Genomic DNA, 16677 nt, shown 5'->3' with positions numbered 1-16677 from the left:
TATTTAGAAGGTGAGGCCAAGGAAAATATTTTTGTCAAACTGATGGCATTGCTGATTTTAGATTGGCAGGTGGGTAGAAGATCTTTAAGTAGGTATGTATGTTGAACTTCTTTCACACCGTACGTAGCCGACCGTGTTAATCGCAATGTAAACGCAGTTTATATATGTGCCTTTTCTTTATTTTTCCAGGATTTCCACTTAATTCTGGATTATGCAAAAGAACGTAATCTCGTGACCGACGAGGAAATGATTAATTCTTTTTTCTTTCATTGTTTACTTAAATTTCTCTTGCCTGTTTAAGGATATTTGCGTTTGGATGAGAGCCCTGATTAAATGTCTTGGCTCTGCAGGCCGACCGGGGTGACGCAGTGATAGGTCGTGAGGACCCGGATGAAAATCCACGTGATCACCAGGAGAGAGATATGCAAACTCTATATATAGGCATCGTTAGAGTTGGGATCGAACCCACGACCTCCTGCATACCAGACGAGGTAGATAACATCTCCTAGCCACCACGGCACCCTGCAGTGGTTGTCCTCCGAACAGACTCACACCTGCCAGAGAAATGTGGAATGTCCATCACTGGCTCAGGGCTGTAAATAGGACTTGAGCGCGAAGTTGTTTTGATCATACCTCGTGCCCTACGCTGGACAGTATGCATGTATGTTGAACTTCTTTCGCACCATGCGTAGCCAACCATACTAATTGTAGGTGCAGTGTGGGTTGGTGAAGAGGGGACCCAAGAACCGATTCAGATACCGCTCCCCACTGATGTACGCCGTGGCAGGTAACTCAACTCGTCTGGCCGGGTTCGTACCTCAATGCGCCAACCGCTGTTCCACTACTCTCCACATTATAATGATTGCAGTAATGCAATGTATAACGCGCGTGATAGTTCGCAGGCATTAATAAGGCGTGGAGCTCAGTGTTGCTTGAAAGCCAGGGAAAAATAGTTGGGGCCTTTAATTGCCGGCGTAGATTGAACGATACTGATGCTGCGAATGTGCAGAGGGATTATCAGAATCTTTATTTATCCTGGAGAAATCCGATAAGCTATGAAGCTCTTTTTTCACACATTTCCAGTAAGGTTGGGTCAGAAAGTTACAACAACAAACAATAAAAAAACGACAGCAGTGCAAAGTATATAAATATGAAATGGAAGCAAATCACTTAAAATAAATCCGTAAAATAGATCAAGTATATACGTTCAAATTGCATAAGTACACCGTGATGACGATGATGGTCACGTTCCAGACGGCAGAGGTTGCCACAGAGAAACGACGCCCAGTGGTGGCCATGGTCCTGCTCGTCGCTGTAGAGAGGAGGAGGAGGAAGTTGTGAGTTGCGCTGCTGCTGCTAAGAGTTCCACCGTAAGCTGTAGAGCAGGGCGACAGCAGTTGTAGTGAAGGGTGAAAGGCAGAGGTGGGACAAAGTCATTGTTATGCAAGTCCAAGTCGAGTCGCAAGTCATCAAATTCATGACTCGAGTCTGACTCGAGTCCAAGTCACATGACTCGAGTCCACATCTCATAGGTGGGACAAAGTCATTGTTATGCAAGTCCAAGTCGAGTCGCAAGTCATCAAATTCATGACTCGAGTCTGACTCGAGTCCAAGTCACATGACTCGAGTCCACACCTCTGGTGAAAGGAGCTGTAGTGCAGGGAGACAGGAGTTGTAGTCCCACAGATTCACATTGGCATGGCCTCCAAACTGTTTCTCAAGATTGATTTTCAGGTGAAGCGCCTTTTCTCCTCAGTTTTTTGTCTCCTCCCGACAAAAGTTGCACGTTTATAATGTGTCGGCCTAACGAAGGGAACGAAAGAGACGAGGAATAACCATGGCAGTGTTTTCGTGTGGCATTCGAGCCGTCCGTGTGGTTGGTCAGCGCGTCCCCGTCACAGTCGGTGTAACACGTACGCTACAGACTCTCGTATAATGAACCCGTGTGTCTTTGCCCCTCCCACTGAGACCACAATCCTGCCTTACTCATAAAACACTCCTTGAAAGAAAGTAACACACGAGGTGGTGGTACCCCAGTTGGCTCAGCTGGCATCGCGTACATCAGGGGGCCGGCAACCTGCAGCTGTGGAGCCACACGTGGCCCTTTAAGGACTGCAATGCGGCTCTTACGTTTTTTTTTTACCGAATTCGCAAAAAAAGGTTCTTCTTGTGAATTTGGTTATCCAGTTCACCATTGGAGTCCAGTTTAAAATGAGGGTCCAGTTTACCATGGGAGTTCAGTTTACCATGGGAGTCCAGTTTACCGTGGGAGTTCAGTTTACCATGGGAGTCCAGTTTACCATAGAAGTCCAGTTTACCATTGGAGTCCAGTTTACCATGGAAGTCCAGTTTACCATGGGAGTTCAGTTTACCGTAGGAGTTCAGTTTACCATGGAAGTCCAGTTTACCATGGGAGTTCAGTTTACCATGAGGGTCCAGTTTACCATGGGAGTTCAGTTTACCATGGGAGTCCAGTTTACCGTGGGAGTCCAGTTTACCATGGGAGTTCAGTTTACCATGGGAGTCCAGTTCACCATGGGCAGGAGTCACCAACCTGCAGCTCTGGAACAGCACGTGACGTTATTTATTAAGGCCCGCGTCTTGTATCCATGTGCATTGCGGCTCTTGAAATATTGAGTTTTTTTTACCGAATTCGAAAAAGATAGCTTTTGTTATTGTGGTTGTCAACCTCTGGCGTAGACCCTGGGTTCGAATCTAGGCAGCTGCCTGTGAAGAAACTGAATTGTCAAGTGGTCTTGAGTTGATGGTCTCAGATCTAGATTTGAAGTTTTCGTGACTGCAAGGATCCATACTCTTTGGTTCTTTCGGTAAAGTCACGTAGGTGAAAATAATAATAAAATAAAAAAGTGAAAACAACTAACGTCGTGATTTAATTTAGTTGTTTTGATGGTCTCAGCCCAGTAATCAATGACAGCGCACACAAAAAAACATTAAAGTCGGCTCTGCAATTGAGTGATTTCCATGAGACAAACATTACTCTGTAGTAGGGCAGGTGAAAATGCTGTCCCCTGCTCTGTCGATCAGAGGTCACTTGAAGAGGTCTCAGAGGTAGCTCTTCCTCAGCTACCGTGCGCCGTTCTCTAACACGAAGGGTATCTCTGCTATACCGGGAGATTCCAAATGTATTCCTTTTCTCATGACGCAACGCTGATAGTAAAATCGGGATAACATTGTGAAAAAAGACAAATGGACGTATTGGCGGAACACTGGTGCAGCACAACACAGTCTTAAGATCTAAATTTTAACTGGCATTCGTTTTCGACCGCTTCGACATCACGAGAACTGATTTTGACGCACCCCACAAGATTTTCTGACCGGGGTTGCGAATTGTAGAAAAATTTGATTTTTTTATTTTTATGCCGCACACCAGTGTACCGCCAATACGTTCAAATACATTCGCAAACAAATCTATATAACATTTAGCCTGGCTTGGCCCGAGACATGACCGGCGTGTTTACCGTCGCGTCAACAAAGTGGCTCTGTGAGAGCCGAAGCACGATGATGCTTCGAGAACATTTTTCTTACCGCCTCCTCCTCCCCCCTGCTCCCTTCTCTTCTCCTCCCCAAATTCGTTCTCTGCTCGGAAAGAAAATCTCCTCCGGCCAATAAACAGAAACCCAAGAGCAGCGTTTCTCGTGGCGCTTGCGCTGGCTCGGCACAGTCGCTGGCGACGGCGACGACGCGTTTCCAATCCGGCAGCGAAATTGGGGCGGAGGGCCCCCTCCCGTTTTAACCGCACTCAAAAAAGAACAGGTCAACAAAAACAAGACAAACTAAACAAACCGCGACCCAACCAGAAATTATCCAGCCGAGAATAATTACAACCCCTCCCACCTCCCCCCTCCCAATCCAATCTCTCCAATCTATTGTGACCGCAATAGATAAATTTTAGTTTTTCAGAAAATATCACTTGGGGGGATTGAGATTTTTTTTTTCCCGTTGTATTTTGTCTTATTTTTGTTTGTTTTGCTTCGTGTGGGGGAGGAACGCCGCCGTGTGTATTTGATTTAGAAGCCGCAGTGCGACTCTGGCGTGTGATTGGAAAGCTCCTTGGCAGCGAAGGGGGGGTGCCTTGTGCAATTACGATCGCCCACTCGTTATTGGCCGTCGCCGCTCGCCCCCTACATAAGGAGGGTGACACCCCACCGGTACCACCCGCACCTCGCAGCGCCTCGGGGTGACACCGGGCTTGGCTTTGGTGTGTACTGGCCCTTTTTTGTGGCTCTTCATTTCCTTCCGCCGAGCAATCGAAGCCAGCGTCGGGGGCTCGCGTGGGCGACAATGTGGAGTCTCGTTAACGCCTGGCTGATCGTGTGCACTTCTCTTCTGATCTCTCCGCTAACAGGTAAATGGTTGAGTTTTTGGCAAAATATTTCTCGTCTTATTTTCTTACGCTCGCCCAGCTGCTATAACGGGTCTCATTATGCGTGCACTGTGTTCAACTCGCGTGTTGTTTAGTTTACGACCATGAAATACTTTGTTTGTTGAGCAATATCCCTCAAGGATCCTCTGCAACGTTGACATTGTTGTTCTTGCTGTTGTGCTCACACAGCACCACATATCTCCCGTGTAAAATAGCCGGGCAATTGGCTACACGGGATCATCTTCCACGTAAACTCAAATTCTACACTTACATTTACTTGATGGCTTGCTTGCCAAAGTTTTATAATCTGTGCTTCTTAAAGGTCCCCATTTTAAAATGTCTTGAATACTAGATTGTGTCTGAATACTTGGTAACGGTTAGGGCACTGCTCTGCAATCCTTGCCACCTGAATTCGATGCCCAGCCATGGCTAACGTCAGTGACATCCGGACCCGGTCCTGGGTCACCGCTCAGAGGTTGACTCATCTTCCAATGAGAAATGCCACTCAGCTGTGCCTTGCATTTAGATGATTTTGCTATCAATTGCCACGTAATGACTAATGGTTTTTTGTTATTGTGTGTGGCCAGGTCGCTTCTAAAAATAAGCTAATAGCTCAGTGGGCTTTTCCTGGTAAGATAAAATAGTTAAGCTTTATCTGTATACTTTTTTAAAGTGATATGTTTACCTTTCCTATACTTTGCACTCCTTTCGTGTTTTTGCATTGTTTGTTCTTGTACCGTTCTTAGCCGCCCCTACTGGACATCTGTTAAATAGAGCTTTATAGCTCATCGGATTCCTCCAGTACAAATAAATATTGTGATTCTGATTCGGTGTGTGAACCTCGACACTGTAAATATAAAGGTGGCCGTGCATTGTGCTGACCATACCACACCTGCCTCGCACTGTGCACACCTTAATAGGTGCTCGCTCATAGTTCTCTCCCTATAACAGTGTACATTTCGCTACGCGGGGGGATCTTTGTCATGTTGTTCTTCACAGTGAGCCGTCATAATATGATTGTTGATGCGCGCGCAGTAGGTGGGCCTGTAAGCCTCCGGCGGAACAACGTAGGCACTTGTCAGGAGCAAGTCACCCCCGTCCGTGCCTCGGCTTATCGGAGACATCACAGCGCCGCCCCGTGCCACCCCGTAAGGGGGACGTTAAGCCAGCTTCTCTTGGGGAATTCTGGGGGACGTGGCGGGGAGGGGCGGTTCCGTGGTCATGCTTGGGAAGAACGATAGATATCAACACTCTGTGCGTAAATCCAAACGGACGGGACGGAGGCAAAACAACTGCAGCGATGTCAAAGCCCAAGCTGTCGTTGTTCAATACGTTACTCAATGCCGATTCGAAACCACTTTGTCAAATCCTCTGCTTGGTTGAAAGGGCGTGGGGGGAGCCCCACGGCGTTAAGGTCATCGGGGTTGCTTTGCTGAATTCCATTAAAAAAAATAATTGCTTATTCTTTAAGTTAATATTTTATCTGTTAGCATTATTGATAGAGATTTTTATACTTTCTGTTTAGTTTCTTGTCCTTCCCCCACACTTCCGATAAGTACGGTTGGCTACGTACGGTGTGAAAGCAGTTCAACACATACATGCAGATGACGTTTAAAAATGGAAAGATGATTGAAGAAAGACAAACAAGTTAAATTTGTTTTTATTGTATGGTAAATAAGTCAGCTGTAATGTTTAAAACGTTCTAAATTAATTTCTGAAGATAATTCATGCATGCATTAATGCAAGTCGGTTTGCACATTTGTAAAAATAAATTAAATTGCCCTATGTGATTTGTTAATATAAACATAATAACCCAATATGTCCTGACATTTGGGCCACCCTGTATGTAAAGCTTTGGATTTATTGTAATTTAGAATGTGCTTTAAACATGTTTGGCCCACTGCAGTCTAATGAGATTCAAGATTGAATCGTGCTTCTCTCCCGAGCAGTGAATTTAATTAAATGGAGCGATGGGTGGATTGTTGCAACTGCACGCACCGCAATTACTGCAAATTAAAATCACAGACACACTCGCCCACGAGCACATACCTGGCTCCCCACAGACATTCGTGGAACCATTTCTGCGTTTCTCTAAAAAAACAAAACTGACAGCTGAACAAAGCAAGCAAGCGAGATGTTAAAGTTACTTTTAGTTTTGTTTAAAATCTTCCCTCGTGATGCTTGTAGAAAGGCTGGCCATCATTGTCATAATCAACAACATAATCAAAGACAAAGATCCCCCTATTGCTGTTAGCGAACACCTATGAAACCTGGCAGAGCGCACGAGGGGGTGGGTGGTCAACCCCACACCCGGCTGCCTTTGTCTCCCCAGTGGCGATGTTTACACACTGCATTAGGCACTCATTTGAGGCTGAGTCAACCTAGGGGAGGTCCAGGACCTGTTCAGATAATTGTCACTGGTGTTAGCCGAGAGCGGAAATCGTACTCGAGTCTCCGGGTTTGTAGCGCAGCTCGCTCACCACTGCACCACCGCTAAACGACATCACCACCATCATAACCATTATCAACAACAGCTACAGTACCACTACAACCATCATCATCACCATCAACAACATCATCACTACAAGAAACATCATCAGTGGTAACAGCGGCAGAGAAGGAGTCACCTCCCATCAAATGAAGAGAGACTGAGCAGAGAGTTACGTGGCGAGGAGTGGAGAGAGATGGCAGGGGAGAGGTAGGCAAAGGGCAACTCCATGGAGGAGCTTGCAGACTGAGTGCGATCCGGACATTGGGAGCCAGTGGAGGGATCGGAGTACTGGGCTGATGTGATCTCATTTATGGACGCGGGTGAGAAGTATGATAGTGGCGTTCTGGGTTATTTGGAGCTTTAAAGGCGAGGGATGTGTTTGGGGGGGGGGAGCGTAGGGTCTTAGCGGCTGCTGGGGTGAGAAAACAGTGGATGTGGGAAACGTCACGCAGCTGGAGATGGGAGCTGAAAGAATCAGAATCTTTTTTCATCCTGGAGAAATCCGATGAGGTATGAAGCTCTCTTTCACACATTTCCAGTAGATGTGGGGAGGCAAACGAGAGCTCGAGTTCAACAATAACCCCGGCTTTTATATTTCTGCAGCGCGATGCCGGAGTTGAGCCGGCGCACACCTGAACGGGAATGTTCGCTGAGCGCGCGTGCGCACACCTTTTCACTAATTAACCACAATACCTTGCTGGTCTTGTCAAGGGCCATAAACCATCCTCACGCGGTTTATTCTGTATCGCTCGGTTTCAGATGCGCTTCTGAGGCTGTCTGGAGCGCTCTTCCTTCCGATATTCCGAAGCCACTGGATCAATGCTCTTTTAAATCATCTCCATTGAAATCTAATTTCATGAGAACTGCTTTTTGTGTTTAGTTTCTTGTCCTTCCCCCGCACCTCTGGTTCGCTAGATAGGCTACGTACGGCACAAAAGAAGCCAAACATGCACACACACGCACACACAATCGCAATTTACGAATCTAAAATCGCAGCGCGCGCCCCCCCCCCCCCCCCCCCCCGGTCTCTGTCCTGTCTGTGTGTCTCACTGCGCATATCGGTTGGCGGGTGTCCCCAGCGCTGCCTAGGGCGGACCAGCTGCAGGAATGCTGCACGAGCGGCCAGCGCTGGGCTGCCAAGCGCCAGCAGTGCTCCGACCTACCGCGACCCGCCAACGACTTGGAGGCGTGCAGGTACCGGCGCTTTGCCCCATCACGGCCGCGAGGCCGGTCCCCCCCCTACCCACCCCTCTTCATTAATACTGGTAGGAACCTCCTGGTTACACCAGCCCACAGGGGATTATTGTGTCCATCGTGCAGGGAGGGGCTGGGTGGGGAGGGAGGGGCTGGGTGGGGAGGGAGGGGCTGGGTGGGGTGGGGAGGGGCTGGGTGGGGCTGGGTGGGGAGGGAGGGGCTGGGTGGGGTGGGGAGGGGCCGGGTGGGGAGGGTGGGGCTGGGTGGGGGGTCGGAGGGGTGGGGCTGGGTGGGGGGTGGGAGGGGTGGGGCTGGGTGGGGAGGGGCTGGTCACCCCGTGGTGCCCTTATAAAACTCAACGTTTAACCTACTCACGCCGGCTTGTGCCCACCCTCACAGTCGGCCATATTTGCGGAATACACCACGCCGCCGTTGACCCTGGCCATTGACCGAGCAACCCAACGTTCCTACCAGCTCCCTCCGCAGGAATGTGTTACTACCGTGTGAATTTTCTCTTCGTAGGTTTTACCGAGTGTTTCGTTTGTCTCTGAATGTTTTTCCGGGCGCGCTTGGCAAACCCGGGGGTTAGGCGCTGTCCTCGCGGGGGGAGGTGGATGTGGTGTGTGCCAGGTATGGAGACATTGTCTCGGGTCGCTGAGCCAGACACACCTGGCTGAAATTGAGCCCTGGGGTTTTGTCGTGCGTAGAATCCTAATGTGTCGAGTTTTAATAATGCAAATTATTCATCCAGGGTCAGGGGTCGTCAAGCAAAATATCAAGGAGATAAAAAAAATTACGAATTCTGTTAAAAATGTTTTATTTTACGAACCGCAAGGCACTGTGGTGATTACGAGATGGTGGTCCCTTAAAGAGCCGCAGGTTGCCAAATCCTGCTCATGGTGAACTGGATTCCCATGGGCCATGGTAAACTGGACTCCAATGGTAAACTGGACTTTCATGGTAAACACTGGACTTCGATGGTGAACTGGACAACCAAATTAACAAGAAGAGCCATTTTTTTCTACTTGTCAAGGCTCTATGTGGGATCTTTGTCACTGCGGTTGGTGTGCTCAGGATGGCACAGAAGCGATGCTGCCTAGCCTCGCTGGAGGATGCCTCGTGCCAGGCCGGCATGACGACCGCACGGCAGGTGTTGGGGTGCGGATCTCACATCGACAGCTGCTCCGGAAGCATGTACCAGGTACACACACTCGCACCCCATATACCAACAACAACAACCGCCATTCGCCACTAAGTGGCGGTGACGTCACCACGACGCTTGTGCCAGGCCATGTGCACCTTGAGGCCACGTGAAGTGTCGAACGCCCGCTGGCAAGAGGTCACGGGACAGACCCAGGTGCCACGGGTCGACTGACTGAGATGACTGGCTGATGCGCACCACCTGTGCCCCCTAATGTGCCAACTTGCTGTGCTTTAGCCACCCGGCGCTCCGCTCGTTGTTGTGAGCGTCGCTCCTCTGCCCTCTGTTATTGTTGGAGAGCGACTGCCTCCAACTGCCCAGTAGCATCTTTCACGAGCCTCCTCCACTGAGGCCGATCTTGACACCGCTGGTACCGGTCATCGGCAAGTCTACTCAGCTCCACGTCCTCTTGTACCACATCACTCCATCTCTTCTCTAGCCCGTGCAGCGCCCGTTTAGCCCCCTCTATCCGGCCGAACATATACCAAGTACACACACACACCCCATGTACAAGGTACACACACAACCCATGTACCAGGTATACACACTCGCACACATTCATACTTACACGATCTAACCCCAAAAACGTTAATTATGAATCATATACACCCCATGTACGAGGTACACACACTCATACGCACCCCATGTACCAGGTACACACACACTAAGGAAATTACTTCTAAACCCTCCATGACCTAGCGTGTGGTGGTGGTGGTGTCAGAAATAAAGAGTGAGGATGGAATGAGGTGACGCGCCAGACTTGAGGAAAGCGCAGAGAGGGCGGAGATGGCTCCACGAAGATTGTGACTTTGTTCTGCAGCTACAACTGGAGTTGTCCCTTATCGGCCACTCGAGTGGTGGGGGGGTTCGCTGCGTGCGAGTTGGACTGGACGTGTACCAGACCGAATCTACGTGTGGGCTTTGTTCGTTTCTGGCCGATGGACTTTTATTTAGTTTTTTTTGTTGTTGTGCCAACTGATGGAATCGAGATAAACTGCGCCGATTCCAGAAAGTCAGCCGAAATGTTGGCGGACAGGTTTTATGTATTTTTTTAAAATATGTCTTTTTAAATCTTTTCTTGCGAGTCCGATTATAGGTCAGAATTTGCGTGTACTTTGGTGACTCATTTGGACTGTCAAAGGGCAGTTCCACAAAGTGTTTGTGTTACATTATATACGAGGCACCCGTGTAAAAGACGAGGTAAAGGTGCAGCCCTGCAATGTCTTCGCTCGTGCCACTGCTGGCTGAAGGGGCCTCCACTCGAGGGAGCTGTAGAGAGCCCCCATCTTGTCGAGGAGGGATTACCTGGCCTACTTTTTCCACGCCGGCCAGACGTGGAAGAGGTTGGAGTAACGGACACTTTACCCAATTGCACGCTTTGTAATTACCGGGGAAACGTCGCGGTAATAGAATTGTAATTGTTGTGGGTTTACTCTCCAACACACCGGTGTGCTGAACTAGTAACAAACCTTACTAATTGGCTGTGTTGGGTGGTGGTGGGTTTAACGACACATTTATATTTACGCGATCTAACCCAAAAAAAACCTCTGTCATGGATAATATTGGTCGCGAAAGCCTACTCCGTGTTAAACTGAACAACGCTTTGTTGCTCAGACAGTATCTATGAAAGCCTTTACTTGAGTCCGCCGTGACAATTTCTTTGGCACAGTGGCGATAACGATTGTGCAGTTGACAACTTGATTTGCGGTTGGTTTTGTTTGGTGCGCGTGTGTGTGTGTGTGCAACTCTCTGTGTGGGGAGCGGTAGTGTAGCGGTTAGCGTGCTGCACTACAGACCTGGCGACCCGGGCTCGATTCCCGCTGACGGCCAACACCGGTGACGATTATCCGAACCGGTCTTGAGCCTTCCTTGGGGTCGACTCAGCCTCAAATGAGTAGCTGGAGCGGTGTGTAAAAACATCGCCACTGGGGAGATAAAGGCGGCCAGACATGGTGCTGGCCACCCACCCCCTCATGTGCCATGTCGGTCTTCATAGGTTCACTATAACAGCACTTGCCTCAACAGCTTGTTAAGGCTATACGGGGGGAATCGTTGTATTTGTGCTCACCTCTTTGTACACAAACAGCCGTGCTGCGACTGCTGCCTGCTGGGCTTGAAGACCCAGAGCCAGGGCCTCGCCTGCACAGATCTGCAGGGCCTGGGGCAGCTGTGCAGCCTCGTGTACCGCACCTGCTGCGCCAGCGGACAGAACAGCACGGCGGAACGTGCGTGACCAACAGCTCTACGATTGCAATCTCGCAATTCACACTTACAACGAAAATAAACTCAACACATTCGGCAATAACACTGTGGCTTTTTCGATTTAAAGCTTTCGTGACTGCAGGGATTCATATTCTTGGTTCTTTCGTCGTGAGAATTTTATTTTATTATGTTTTATTTTTATTATTTTATTATTTCCCTTCTACGTGACTTTACCAAAAGAACCAAGAATATGAACACTGTAGCTTTAAATGAAAATATATATATAATAGGCAACGTTTTGGGCAATGGCGCTGCTTCATCCTGGTAGGATGGGAATGGTTTAGTTTTATTTGAATGTGTTTGAGTTATTTGTAGTGGTTCTTAGCCGCCCCTACTGAACATCTGTGACAAAGAGCTTCATAGCTCATCGGATTCCTCCAGTATAGATAAATATTCTGATTCCGATTCATTCACAATGTGCTATATGAAACAGGACCATTGCCTCAAACTTGCTGAACCCGTTCCGATGGCATACACTGTACGTCATCAGTTATTCCGATTCCGAACTGAATCGCATCGAATCTCAGAACTGGAAACGGTTAACTTCAGAGATCTGAGTGTCGGGTGCCGACCGTTGTGTGATTGTTTTCCACGATTTGGTGGCGACTTGCCGAATTGTGCAACCATTGTTTAGTTTGCGTCGCATGTGTGTGTGTATAGATTGAAAACTCATTCTCGATTGAAAACTCATTTCTTTAGAACTGCTTTATGTGTTTAGCTTGTTGTTCTTTCCCCGAACCTCCGATTAGCGTGGGTGACTACGTCCAGCGCGAAAGAAGTTCAACATCTATTGATTTATCTTCTTTATAAAGTCTCGTGATTGGTGTGAGCTGAGGTCCATGTCTCGCAAGACCCTGTCAGGAAATTGACGACCGCACGCAAATCCGTACTCATGATGGGTTTACAAATCCTCAGTCGCACTTGGCATCTATTCTAACGCACAGGAATCGCACCTCCCAATTGACACCATAATCAACTCCGACTCGCAACAATCACAGATGAGAATTTGCATTTATTATTATTTTGATTGTGAAGTTGGGGTTGTCTGTGGTGTGGTCCTGTTGTCTGCTAAGGGAGCAGTAGTGTAATGGTTGGCGCGCTGCATTATGAACCCGGCGACACGAGTTCGATTCCTGCTCATGGTCAATGCCAGTGACGGTTATTTGAACCGGTCCTGGGCCTCCCTTAGGTCGACTCAGCTTCAAAACGAGTACCTGTTGCAGGTGTGTAAAACATTGCCACTGGGGAGACAAAGGCGGCCAGGCATGGTGCTGGCTACGCAATCCCTCGTGTGCTGTTTCGGCCTCCATAGGTGCTCACTAACACCACCTTCCCCAACAGCCTGCGATGGCTATACAGGGGGGTGGGGGTGGTTATCTTTGCCTTTGTTGGCTGCTGTGGTGTCACCCTGTCCTGGTGTCGTTTTACGTCCGTATGTTGAACTTCTTTTGCACCGTACGTAGCCAACTGTACCTAATTGGGGGTGCCCTGATTATGAGAGCATTTGTGTTTTTTTTGTTAAGGAGGAGATCAGTTCCAGAAGCAGAACGAATGGAGGGATGACCCCGACGTGCCGGCCAGCCAACAGCAAGTGGACAAGTGTCGCGGTGCGTGCGAGCACCCCCCCCCACCCCAGACTTTCATAGATGTTTTCCCATCATCATTACTCGAAGCCACAACACGAAAGTTAAAACCACGAATCTCGTCGCCGCGTACCCAGGCTGCTGTGTGTCCTCGGGGCTGTCCAACGTGAGATTGAATTGTCAATATTGTGAGTAAGACGGACTTTAAAAAACATCGCTCAAGTGAAAAAGCAACGTATACCGGCGTGCCTCGACGATGAAAGGGTTTAATGAGTGCACATTCCCTGCGATGATATATGGATCCGAAACTTAGACGTTGACACGAAAATACAACGGCTAACGCTCTCTGCATCACATTAAACACGTGCGCATACGAGGACAAAGATCAACGATCCTCTGTATAGCCTTAACAGAATGTTGGGGCAAGTGCTGTTAGTGAACACCTATGAAGCCTGGCACGGCACACTAGTAGGTGGGTGGCCAGCACCACGCCTGCCCGCCTTTGTCTCCCTAGTGGCGATGTTTACACACAACTCGAGGTTCTAATTTGAGGCCGAGTCGACCTAGGGTAGACCCAGGAACCTGTTCAGATAATCATCACTGGTGTTGGTAGCCGTGAGCGGGAATCGAACTCGTGTCGCCGGGTTGATAGTGCAGCGCGCTAACCCCTGCGCACACTCGCACACACGCACACTGAGATCTTCACATGAATCAGCTCTATTAACGCAGACGGCGCTAATTGCTCAGTGCGTCACGTTGGGATGTCTTCAACAATCATCAGGCGCATGCAGCGTGGAACGAGTTAACTTGTGTTTTAATATCAGGATTGAATCCGTCACGAAGATTGTCATTGCCGTAAGAGATAACGACGAATCAGGGAGGCCTTCATCCAGCAGTGCATAGACCGTTACTGACAATGATGCTGGTGAATGTCTCTCTCTCTTTCTTTCAGCGTTGGGAAAAACGTGTGCCCACAAGTGCGTTGAAGCCGGCACGGGGGTGCAGTGCGCGTGTCACATCGGCTACCGGCTCCGGAGCGACGCAGTGACCTGTGAAGGTGGGCGGCTTGCGCGCATCACAGCGTTGCAGTACTTTTGTGCCCCCCGCGTCTACGCTTCCCGCCTTCAGCAACTTCTCACCGAGATATATATATATAAGAAGGGAGGCATCATCACAGCGATACAGCACTCATGGCAATCAAGATTTATCCCATTTAATCGTTGGGCAGATGTGTGGCTCTGTTGCTGGGTGCACCTCCGATTCCCCACACCTCCGATTAGCACGGTCGGCTACGTACGGTGCAAAACAAGTTCAACATACGTGCAACTCGCACAGACCCCGTACAGCACAGGGTTTTGTTTCGCACTGCCCTGTGCTGTCTGCACCATAGATAGCCCCACATGCTGTTTTTGCTGGTGGTCACCCATGCAAACACTCGCCAGGTTTATCAGGGAATGTAATACAAACATATAAATATTAAACGTATAACACGATGGCCAGTCTATTGGTGGATGGGCGCCTGTTAGGTTTGCCACCTCCAACGGGTTTGACCCTTGACTGATGTGAAAAAGAGCTTCATAGATTATCAGAAGCGCGGAATGCAAATGGATTTTGCTGCGAGGTTGAAATAATTTCCGTTCCATCCCCGCCCCCTCTCGGACGGGCGGAGCCCAGACGTGAACGAGTGCCTGACGGACGAGCACCACTGCCAGGAGGGACAGCGCTGCATCAACACGGTCGGCTCTTTCCGCTGCCAGCGCGAGATCAGCTGCGGCACGGGCTACGAGCTCACCGAGCTCAACCACTGCCAGGGCAAGTTACCTCCCCTACCCCCCCCACCCTCCACACAGGCAGCTGCCACCGACGACGTCCGCTGATGTCCCCTTGTGCGTGTGGGGGTGTTCTCCAGGCATCGTTGTCATCATTGTCGTCGTCGTTGTTGTCACCATTGTCATTGGTTCGACGCAACTGTCAGATTGCACATCGGTCTACCTGGAGATTGGTGTGAACGGGCCTTCGAATGCCAGTGGGGCAGCTCAAGCACGAGCTTCGATCCATCTCCGCGGACGACGACCTCTCGAACCGCGTTCCCACTCCGTCGTTAGTCTCGACCACCGGTCGTCGTTGTCGTCCCTTCCAGCGACGCGTCATGCCCAAACCCGCTGATGTTTCTTGACAGTCATCGTGATGTCTCCGACTTGCTTATGTTTTCAAATCCATGTGTTCCTCTTCCGGCCTCGGTGTAGTTTCAAATGTGCATCCCTCCGTGCTTTTTTGTACACCTATCCGCTTTAAATTGCGTTTTCTTTGTCAGTGTCCATGTTTCTGATCCGTATGTCATAGATTAAAAAAAAAAAATCTTTACACAATTCTGGTAGATTATAATTATAAATCGTTGTTATGATTAGTATTAGTCTTAGATGCCCTCGTGGTGTAACGGTGAGCAGCAGCGCACTGAACTTGCAATCCAGAGGTCGCCGGTTCGTTTCCTCTCCTGGCATGGCAGTTGAAACGATGTTGCATGATTCTTAAATCCCAGCTCCGTCTCTCCCCACCCAGCATTTTAAACGGATACACCACAGTTAGTCTATCGTCAGGTCACCTGCAGTGGGGTCAAGTGTAGGCTGACACGTAGCTAACCGTGCTAATCGCACCTCTGATTAACACGGTTGGCTACGTATGGCGCTACAAAAGTTCAATATACATACATATAACTCGCCCCTAGTGGACATCTGTGAAAAGAGCTTCAAAGCTCATCGGATTCCTCCAGTGTAAACAAAGACTCTGATTCTGATCTTCCAAGCCAATTACCCTCTGGAGGGGCTCTCTACAGCTTCCTCTGGTGGAGGCCCGTTCCGCTAGCAGTGGCGCGAGCAAAGCAATTGCAGGGCTGTGCCATTGCCGCGCGTCGTCACGATCGTCGTCACGATCGTCGTCACGACCGTCGTCACGACCGTCGCCACGACCGTCGTCGCGATCGTCGTCGCGACCATCGTCGCGACCGTCGTCGCGACCATCGTCGCGACCGTCGTCGCGATCGTCGTCACGACCGTCGTCACGACCGTCGTCACGATCGTCATCACGATCGTCGTCATTGCCCTCGTTGTCGTTACGCGCGGGCGCCTGCAGACATTGATGAGTGCGAGACGGGCACGCACAACTGCGGCGAGGAGCTGAAGTGCCAGAACACGCTGGGCTCGTTCCGCTGCCGCCCGCGCGAGCAGTGCGGCGCCGGCTTCCTGCAGGATGCGCTGGGCAGCTGCATCGGTGAGACGCGGCGCCCCCCTTCCCACACCCCACTAGCCCTCCTCGCCCCCCACCCCACTCTCTGAACATCTGATCAGCACGGTTGGCTACGTACGGTGCAAAAGAAGTTCAGCATACATATAAAGTCAATTGCAATTGACTTACGGTATAAGCGCCTCGCGACGAAGGATCCGTTTCGGATCGCGCGCAAAGCAGCGCAGGTCTCGTGTGTTGGAGGAACGGCCCACGGAAGTGGATACTGCAGAGCTACCTCTGAGATCCATTTAAGTGACCTCTAGTCGACAAAGTCGAGGGA

At 49.7% G+C, this 16677-nt stretch overlaps 1 protein-coding gene across 2 annotated transcripts in view; it reads left to right on the top strand.

Moving 5' to 3' along the window:
• The window catches only part of LOC144729385 (fibulin-1-like), a 40398-nt gene that overhangs the window by 12508 nt on the left and 11213 nt on the right, over positions 1-16677 (top strand). For both annotated transcript variants that reach the window (XM_078609629.1, XM_078609630.1), the window contains exons 4-10: positions 7955-8069; positions 9144-9270; positions 11357-11495; positions 13056-13139; positions 14068-14172; positions 14790-14927; positions 16245-16382. In XM_078609629.1, the coding sequence (XP_078465755.1) occupies positions 7955-8069; positions 9144-9270; positions 11357-11495; positions 13056-13139; positions 14068-14172; positions 14790-14927; positions 16245-16382 (846 nt within the window). The remainder of the gene's footprint in view (positions 1-7954; positions 8070-9143; positions 9271-11356; positions 11496-13055; positions 13140-14067; positions 14173-14789; positions 14928-16244; positions 16383-16677) is intronic.

The sequence above is a fragment of the Lampetra planeri genome, chromosome 32, assembly GCF_965212315.1.
Source record: "Lampetra planeri chromosome 32, kcLamPlan1.2.h2, whole genome shotgun sequence".
NCBI classification, from domain to species: Eukaryota; Metazoa; Chordata; class Hyperoartia; order Petromyzontiformes; family Petromyzontidae; genus Lampetra; species Lampetra planeri.
Note: the sequence above shows the minus strand (reverse complement) of the source record. Positions and strands in the feature narration are given on the sequence as shown.